This window comes from Geospiza fortis, unplaced genomic scaffold (genome assembly GCF_000277835.1).
Source record: "Geospiza fortis unplaced genomic scaffold, GeoFor_1.0 scaffold173, whole genome shotgun sequence".
Classification (NCBI taxonomy): domain Eukaryota; kingdom Metazoa; phylum Chordata; class Aves; order Passeriformes; family Thraupidae; genus Geospiza; species Geospiza fortis.
This window is the reverse complement of record NW_005054334.1, coordinates 3397911-3406974: the sequence shown is the minus strand read 5'-3', so window position 1 is coordinate 3406974 and position 9064 is coordinate 3397911. Positions and strand designations below refer to the sequence as shown.

Here is a 9064-nt window from a genome sequence, read left to right as displayed (position 1 = left end):
AGCAAACCTGTAGTGAAAAACTTGATACCCTCTCTGCAGCAATGCGGTTTTGCAGCTTTCCTGGGATGCTCCCTGTGCTCTGCTCCTGGTGCCTAGCAGGCATGGCTGAAAGGCGAGCAGCTGGGGCCCTTTCAGGAGGCTCGTGGCTCTGCTCAGCTCCCTGTTAGCCTAGCGACAAGGGGGATGAAGGGAGATTTTTTTTCCTTGTCACTGATGGGTTAGTGCTCAGCAGCCAGGCCAGGCTGGGAACTCAGCTGTCGTGCTGCAGCTGGGTGCAGAGCAGCAGCTCCAGCCTCTCTCAATCAGGGGCTCTGTGCAGAGCAGGCTTTGCCCTGGTTATTGCTCACCCTTGCTGCTGTCACTGTTGTTATCATCTTTCATAAACTATTTGCAGGCACCTGCCTTGCAGGGTGCCTGGCAGTCACCAGCAGTCCATCCCTGCCCTGTCAAGACCACAACTGCAGCAGGCAGGCAGATGATGTAAGCCACTCTTAGCCCCCTTTTCCTGCACACCGATAATTATCCTTGTCCCCTGAGTAGCCAAAAGCCATCAAGACATCCCACGTGGCCAGGCACTTTGTGCTGAAGGGATGCTGCTGGGAATGGCCTTACATCAGGGCTCCCACAGGGCAGGATGCCCAGTGAAGGGAGTTCCAGGGATGCAGGGATTAGTGAAGACACCCTTTGCACTGTGCAGTTGTGCTGGGAAGCTGGAGAAGGTGACCTGAGTGCACTGCATCTCCCTGGGATGTGAGGACCTCAGGGACACCCCAGAGCCTTCAATTCTTCAGCTCTTGCAGGTTTTGCACCAGCCCTTTGGGGTCCAGTTTTGGCGGCAGGGTGCTGGGGCCATGTCAGCCCCTGTGTTTCCTCGGGAGCAGGTGGGATGCAGTCTGCACCCTGGCTGCTACAAAAGCTTGGTTCCTTTTTGGCCAAGGACACCACCCCGGGAAGGCCAGGGCCCTTCTGAGAATTTAAATTTTCCTGTGATGCCAGCTACAGAGAATAACACCCACCTTCCTCACTCAGCAAGAGAAAGCAGGGGCTTCTCCCCAGCTGCCACTCCAGCAGCATCCTCTCCTTACAATCCTGCTCAGTCCAGCCCCCAGCCCCTGTGTGGTGTACCCCCAGCCCCATTTTGGCCAGAGAGGAGTGGGTGAATGCCGGTGCCAGTCCCACCAACCCCACCATGGGTTATCCCCACCTAGTCTGAGATCCTCGGGGCAGGCAGCTGCTCTCGCAGCGGCATTGTCTGGACGGTGCAGCCGCAGCAGGGATCGCTGGGGCGGTGTGGGAGCAGGCGGGAGGTGATGCTGTCACCTTTCTGTGCCTCTTCCTGACTTTGTCATCCTGGGGACTTTTGTGTGGTTCCCATTTTTATCTGTTTTTTCTCCCTCTCACTCTTTCTCTCCTTCTCTCTTCGCTTTCTTTTCTCCCCCTCCCATCAGCACGTGGGCTGATCACTGCTCAAACTTTTAATTCAGATGGTAATTGGAATAATAATACGGGCAGAATCCTTCTGGCTCCGTTGCTGCAGCTGGCTTCAGGGAGCTATGAATAGCTCTGAGTCACACACTGAGATGGTTTAACTTCAAATCATTTTGTTTTGTTTTCATATTACCCATCTCAGGCTCCAGAGCTTCACAGGGGGAAAAAATATCCCCCCTTCTCACTCCACACCAAAATATAAACCGGGCAGAGGCACATGAATAAAATCCTCTTTTGGAGAGGGAAACTGGTCAGCGGATCATGCCTTGAGGGGCAGATGGGGACTGTTGGCACCTGATCTATTTATAATTATTGAACGAAAAGGCAGAAGTGTGTATATAAAAATGGTATAGAGTTGATTACAGCTTCCTCCCCTCACCTTCCATATGTCAGTTGCCTTTTTAATATGGTAAAACTCTCCTGCACGGTGACTGTGCCTCGGCGTGTGCCCGTGCAGCGCCTGACAGCCTGCCCTGCCGGCACGGAGCAGCGAGAGCTCGGCCGCTGGCTCTTGGGGCAGCACAGCGCCCCACGGCACAGAGCTGCCCCCTGAGCCCCAGCATGAACCCTGAGAACATTGCAGAGGAATAGGAGGAGAGATGGAGTCACAAAGGGGATGGAGAGGACACGCTGAGTGCTGCGGGTCTGCAAGGCTCTGCTAAAAGGCAGAGGTCCCTCCTCAGCCGCGGGTGTTTCCGTCCCGACTCCCTGAGAGGCGAGAAGTTCGTCTGCCGTGCTGTCAGCGTGCCGAGCTGGCAGCCTGGGCTCTGGATGCTGCTCCCGAGCCAGCCGGTGGCAGGGACAAAGGCACAAAGCGGAGCGCGACCAGCGGCTGCGGTATTGACCACAGACAGGAGAGAAGCATTTGCCAGACAACTCCCGATAAAGCAAAGACTAAGAGTGTAAAAATACCCTGGGATTTTTCCATCGTTGTCGCTCACAGTGTATGTCCCAGAGCACCAGATATGGTTGTTATAAAAAGAGAAGTGGGGGAGTGCTTTAGCGTGGACTTTTCTGTTCTGTTTCATGAGACTCTTCCATTGCAAATTTAAGGAAGGATTGACAATATATGATCTACTCTGGCAGGGGCTGGAGAAAGACTGGGATGTTCAAGGCACTGCACGGTGTACAAGGGATGGAGCAATGGAGGTATTGTCCCGGCACCAAGCACCTTGACCTCATTATCCTGCAGATCCCTTGGAAAGGGACAGCAGCAGTGCAGCCCCACGTGCCTGCTCAGGGCCAGAGCAGAACTGGGGTGGCAGCGTGGGCTGGTGTGATGGCTTGTGCTGCTGGAGCACGGTGTCACACGGGAAGGAGGAGATGACTGCAGCACCGTGGTGGTGTCCCTGGCATTGCTCAATCTAAAACACAGGAGGGGTTGGCAAAGAGAGAAGGGTAGCACATGCTCTGGGGCTGGAGGCAGCTGCTGGCCCCTGGAGACCCATCTGGCTGGCTGTTTCAATGCTGCAAGGCAGTGGCTGTGACATCCATGCTGCAGCAGCTTTCAAATGTGCTTTGGGGGCTTCTGCAGGCCATTACTCATGGGTGTTCATGTACACCCAGGAAAGGCAGCAGAGGGATGGGGAGGCGTCTGTCCAGGCTGCAGCCTCCAGCCTAGCCTCTCTCCTTGCTGCACCCACCAGCTTGGTTTCATACCACTCCATAGGAATTGTCACTGACTCTGCAGCTTGTTCCTTCACTTGTGGGTCTCAGGAGGCAGGGCAAGCTCCAAGAAATGCCCTCAGGCATGCTCTGAATTCGTGTCTCTGTCCTCAGCCAGGCTTTCCTCCTCCTTGCCCATGTGAGAAGCAGCTGCCTGTTCAGGATATGAATATAATCCCCTTCTGCTGGGGACACCTCTGAGCCTTCCCCTTTCATTCCATTTCTGTTTCAGGTTTCCAAGTGGCAATGGGACCTGTTCACAGCCATTTGAACTACGTTTGCATAGGGTTTGGGCTCCCAGTAAGCCCCCAGGCCTTGCCAAGCTGGTGGCATTGATTTTGCCAGCAGGGACGTCAGTGGCGGCCCTGGCCCACCAGCTGCTGAGGAGGGACAGTGACCCAATGTGGCAGCAGTGCCCAGCCCAGGCGTTTCTTGCCTGCCTGTCTGTCCTTCCCGTGGCGGCACCACGCGCTGTGGGGGTGTGTTGGGGTGGAAGTGGGAAACGTGTTTATTTTTGTTCGTCTCCTGGCTCGTGCCGCTCTGAGTTTGTGGCACTGGGTATTACTAACACTTCCCTGTGCCAGCTGGCAGCAGGGATGAATCAGATTGGCAGCGCCACAGCGTGGACCCTCCACTGGCCGCTCAGCTTAGAGCAATGCCTGTGGCCAAAGTGCTGGTGATGTCTCCTGCCCCTGACCAGGGTCAGCCCCAACCAAGTGCAAGTGGCTTGGCCTTGCTGGTGGAGATGTCTCCGTACCCTGTGGGACAGGGCTGTCCCCTCTGTGCCATGCCTGCCCGGGCTGGATCGTCCCTGTCCCTCCTTTACGCTGGAGGTCTCAGGTGGCTTCATGAGCTGCTCTCTGCTCACTGACAGCCTCCCCAGGCTGGGGTCAGCTCTACACCAGGAGGACAACTTATCCTCATGCTGCCAAAAACACCTTTTGCAGCTGTTGTGGTTTAACCCCAGCAGGCAACTTAATTATCACTCAGCCCCTCTCTCCCTCTCACTGCCCCCAACCACAGTGGGGAGGGGAATCGAAAAAAAAAGTAAACTTTGTGCATTGAAATAAGAACAATTTCATAATTGGAAAAAAACCCCAATAATAAATATATCAATCATATTAATACTATTATCAACAACAACAACAACACTAATAATAACAGTAATAACAATAACAATAACAATAACAATAAGCACAGAGAGAGAATAACAGGACCCAAGAGAAACAAGTGATGCACAACCCCATTACTGACCACCCAATGACTGATGCCCAGCACGTCCCCAGGCATTCATCAGCCCTTTCCAGTTAAATCCCCCAGTTACATTCTGGGCATGATGTTCTGTGGCATAGGATATCCCTCTGGCTAGTTTGGACCAGCTGTTCTGGCCATGCTCCCTCCTGGATTCCTGTGCAGCTCCTCAGTGGCAGAACATGAGCAACAGAGAAGTCCTTGTCTTGGAGTAAGCCACTACTTAACAACAGCTCTGACAAGTCTGTGTTATCAGCATTATTCTCACACTAAATCCAGCACCGTGCTGGCTACTATGAAGAAAATTAACGCAGTCCTAGACAGAATCAGGACAGCAGTTGATTGCTTCCTCCCCCTCCCCTGCTTCTGACAACTCAGCACACTTGGAACTTGATGACATCACAGACCTTGGAATGTTGGTGGTTCCAGGTGTCCCCAGAGCCAAGATGCAGAGGTCTGTGGCTCTCCTCTCCCTCCCGAACACCTCCTGATCCTGGTGTTCTGAACAGAGGGATTCTGGTGGCCACAACAAGCTCTGCTGAAGCTGCAGAAGGTGGCACACTGCTTGTCAGTGTCAACAGCCTGCATGGCCTGCACTCCAGGAACACAAATTGGATTCTCCTGCTTGCTGCAGCTGAGAGCATCCTGAAAAATGTCGCAGCCATTTCGCATCTTTGGGCTAATGATGATGGTCTACCCAGAATCTCAAGGCTTGCAAGGTGATGATGGCAATGATGGTGGTGATGATGACAATGATGGTGGTGAAGAATCAGAGAACTCCTGCCATTCTGATGTTCCTTCACCCTTGTGCAAGAGCAGCGACAGCACAGATGAAAATAAGACAGAGGGTCTGGGAGAACCCACATTTTTCCTAACTCCTGGGGACTCTTACATGGTGAAAGATAAACAGGTGGGGTTGGCCAAGCATGGGCTGGAGCTTGAGAAGGAAGATCAGGACCTTCAGGAACCATTTTACAAAGACGTGGGAATGTCTGGCAGCTTGGATGGAGATGAGCAGCCCAGCCCGACCTACCACCTTCCTGGGCATCAGAGGTTGCCTGTCCTTCAAAAGGCTGGTACAGCACCAAGTGGCTTCCACGACTCTTTCCAGCACAGCTCAGGCCAGCACTTGGTGACAGAGGCCGCTGCCACACAGGCCCATGCCAGTGGCCATTTTGTGGGACACCCAGAGAGCACCACGGGAGTGGAGCCCCACATGCTGCACGGGGAGGACGGCGAGGACGGCGAGGACGGCGAGGACAGCGAGGACAGCGAGGACAGAGAGTCCCTGTCCCTGCAGCCAACCTATGACTCGCTGTGGCAGGAGAACAGCACGCTCAGGTCGGAGAACGAAATGTTCAGGAACGCGAACATCGTGCTCGCAGCAGAGAACTTCACACTCAGGCAGGCGTTCAGGGAGCTCAGGAAGGACAGGGCTGTGTTCATGGCTGAGAATGTCGTGCTCAGGGAGGAATACGACATGCTCAGGGAACAGTATGACAGGCTCGGAGGTGAGAATGATGCACTCAGGAAGGACAATGCCATGGTCAGGAGAATGTTCCAGACCTTCCAGAACAACTTGAAGAGACAGGTGTGCATGGTGGCGAGCCTGCAGGATCAGCTGAAGGCCAGCCAGGCTGAGCGGGAGAGGGAAGTCCAAGAGCTCCAGTCCTTAGTCCAGGAGACTGAGTGTCATCTTCAGATAATGACCCAGCGGGCTCTGAATGCCGAAACAAACGCGGAGAGGCTGAAGCAGAAGATCTTTACTCTCCAAGGACAGCTGGAGAGATGCAAGCTGGGGAGTGAAAACCTGAGAACAGACTGGCCCAGAAGCAGTGAAACAGAACTTAGACTTCACCAGGCAAAACCCCCACGAGCTCATAATGGGCAAAGATGCCTCCCTCAGGTAGTTCCTGCCTCAGAAATGCTGCCCATTGTTACTGAGGTCCTTGAATCCACCAGAAAAATTCTCAAATTTTAAGCAGAGAAAGATCTATGAGTGCAGTTCTGTGTGAGTTCCATGGATCCGTGCATGGTCCAAGGCCATCGTTCTCCCACTTGTAACCATTTACTGCAAATAAAAGCATTTACTTTTCCACTCTCAAATGTGTGTGCTCAGACTGGTAGCCTTCATCTTTTGTGGAAATACTTTCCTTGTGATTAGGTACCAATTGCAGATAGTGATGTGACTTTAGCTGCTGATACTCTGACTGGGCACTGTGGAGCCAGCAGCAAAGGCTGCCCAGGCTCTGAGCTGCATGGTCCAGCCATGGTGGACTCTGCAAGAGGCTCTGCCACAGCTCCGGCTGACATGAGCTTCCATGTGGGAGCCAGGAGGAAGCACAGCACCACAGGATGCAGTGCTCTTACACAGCGTGCTCATCCCACCCCATAGCTGTACCGGCCTGAACTGGAGATGAACAAAGCCCTTGTATTTCATCATCTTCCTTTGCCCCTTTTTGGGAAGGGGGGATAGGTGAGGAGCAGAGATCCAGGTGTTGCTGCACACAGTTTCGCAAAGCGCCTTAGGTCCTCCTCCCTTTCTTTTGGAGCTGGCTGCTGCCTGGGCCAGAAATCCAACATCTCTAGAAATGGTGCACCTGTTTCTGCAGCTGGAGAAAGAGAGTTGTTGGTTGTAGATACTTTCAGGAAATTGTGAATTACTCATATGTGTGAGCTGTGACAGGGCCTTCCCTGTGTTATCGGGGTCATTGCAGGCTAAGGATGAGCTTGGCATATCCAGGCTGGCTGAGAATGATGCCACTTGAAGAGGATGCCTCTCCTCTCCTGGCTGGGGCTGGCACAGAGGGTTATACCTAAACTGCCCACCTTTGCCACCTCCCAAAGCCATGTGGGACCCTGCAGTATGAACTCAACATGCAATAGCTCTGGTCAGCTTTATCCCAGCAGGACCATCTGTGGGTATGAAATGACCTTCTCTTCATCCCATCAACATTTCTGATTAACTTAGGTTACAGCCCCAGGGTCTGCTATAGGTTTACCCATCTGCACAGCAAAAATTCCAAACTAGCTTCATGAACACTTGGATGTTGTAGGGCAGTAAGGTGGCGGGAGCTGGCACAGTTCAGTGTCAAAGTGCTTTTTCCTGATGGGGATTTTTGGGCAGCTGTTCATTTTGTCTCTATATGCTGAGTTGTGGATTACAAGGTTGTTTTCTTCTCCTGGTCTCATAATACCCCGGGTCTGAACACCCTTGCTTGTGTTGCTGCAGAGCTTTAACTGCCTCAGTAACTGGGTATTCTTCATTCCATCAGAGGTGATGTCTGGACCTCCCTTCTTGCTGCTTTCCAGCTCTGGTCCTAACTGGGGAAAGCTGGTGGGCACCTCTGGCCACGTGCAGCCCCATTCTGGGGCACTGATGATGGGACAAGGATGGTTTTCACCAGCTTTTACATCCTAGGCAACATCATTTGCTGTTCCTCTCTCCTGTCCATGCACCACCACTTGCAAGCAGCTCTAAGCCTTACATTTGATCCCAAAATCCTTGTATTTTTTCCCCTATCTGTCAACCAGCGGCTGTTCATTGGTGAGGCTGGGAGGAAATAGATTAGCTGGCTCTGTCTGCATCCACACTCAGCACTGGCTGCTGTAATCCAAAGGCCACAGTGCAGGATTAGCATGGGTGTACAAAGCCCTTCCTAATCTGTGAGTCATTACCCCCTCAGTGCATTTCCCTTCCCAGCAGCTCTGGGCAGGTGGAATAGGTTGGCTCTTGAGTCTTTGGCTTCTCCATCCTTTCGTTCTGGAAGGACTGGGTTGGGACATCTGCTGGACATCCTCCCAGGACTCTGCTGCTGAGCTGCTCCTTGGACGCTGTATACAGGCCATGTCACAAGGTTGGTTTCCCCTAACTGGCTTCTCTTTGGCTACCCCTGAGCCCTTCCTTTCCATCAGTTCTTTTGGGCTCTACCCATTGCTTTCCTTATTTTAGTTGAAACAGTGTGTTCTGCACACCCTGGAAAAAATCCCCTCAGGGTTAGTCTGGGTTGATGGGGATCCTGAAGGCTGCTGTGCATTCCTGTGCTTTGTTAGTCCTTGTGTGAGAGGCATTTAGCCTGGCTGAGCTGTTGCCCTGGTGTAAGCTCTGATATTAATATAATGGCTCAGGGCAAGGGCCCTGTGAGCGGCTCAGCTGCTGTGCCCTTGGTCTGGACAGCGGTGACCCGCCGGCCCTGCTCCTCTGCTGCTGGGGAGCGCGGGGTCTGCGGGCCGTGCACCCGGTCTGCACCCACCGGCTCCTCACCTGCCCGAGCCAGGCTGCAGCAGGTGCCCCAAGGACACCTCCCAAAGCACCCTGGCTGTGCCCGCCGCTCCGATGGCTGCTGCCAGGGGGCATCTGATCTGACCGGGTTTTGCTTTGTCCTTCCCTGCCAGGAGCGTGCCCAGGAACAATCACAATGGCAGCGCTGGTCCCAGCTCGCCAGAGGTGAAACCTGGAGCTGCCCAGTCCCACGTGAGTGCTGCTGCATGAGCTCCCACGGCCTGGCAGCTCCCACGGCCCCCTGACACCTGGTGACCGAGCGAGCCATGGGCAGCGTCCGAGTCAATCGGTGAGTAACCCTCCTCGCGAGACCTGCTGCTGCCCTGAGTGACCTGGTCCTCCTCATCTGACCCCTCAGACCCTGAATTCAAACTGCCT

At 53.7% G+C, this 9064-nt stretch overlaps 2 protein-coding genes across 2 annotated transcripts in view; both read left to right on the top strand.

Moving 5' to 3' along the window:
* Positions 1-5056: 5056 nt before the first annotated feature.
* Positions 5057-6485, top strand: LOC102035626. Its single transcript, XM_005421930.3, has one exon. It carries the CDS (start codon positions 5057-5059, stop codon positions 6383-6385), a length of 1329 nt encoding a protein of 442 aa, XP_005421987.1. The 3' UTR covers positions 6386-6485.
* Positions 6486-8835: 2350 nt separating this feature from the next.
* The window catches only part of KCNJ4 (potassium inwardly rectifying channel subfamily J member 4), a 3621-nt gene continuing 3392 nt past the window's right edge, over positions 8836-9064 (top strand). Inside the window, exon 1 of the mRNA XM_005421845.3 lies at positions 8836-8975. Within this exon, the coding sequence (XP_005421902.1) occupies positions 8953-8975 (23 nt within the window). The 5' untranslated portion in view covers positions 8836-8952. The remainder of the gene's footprint in view (positions 8976-9064) is intronic.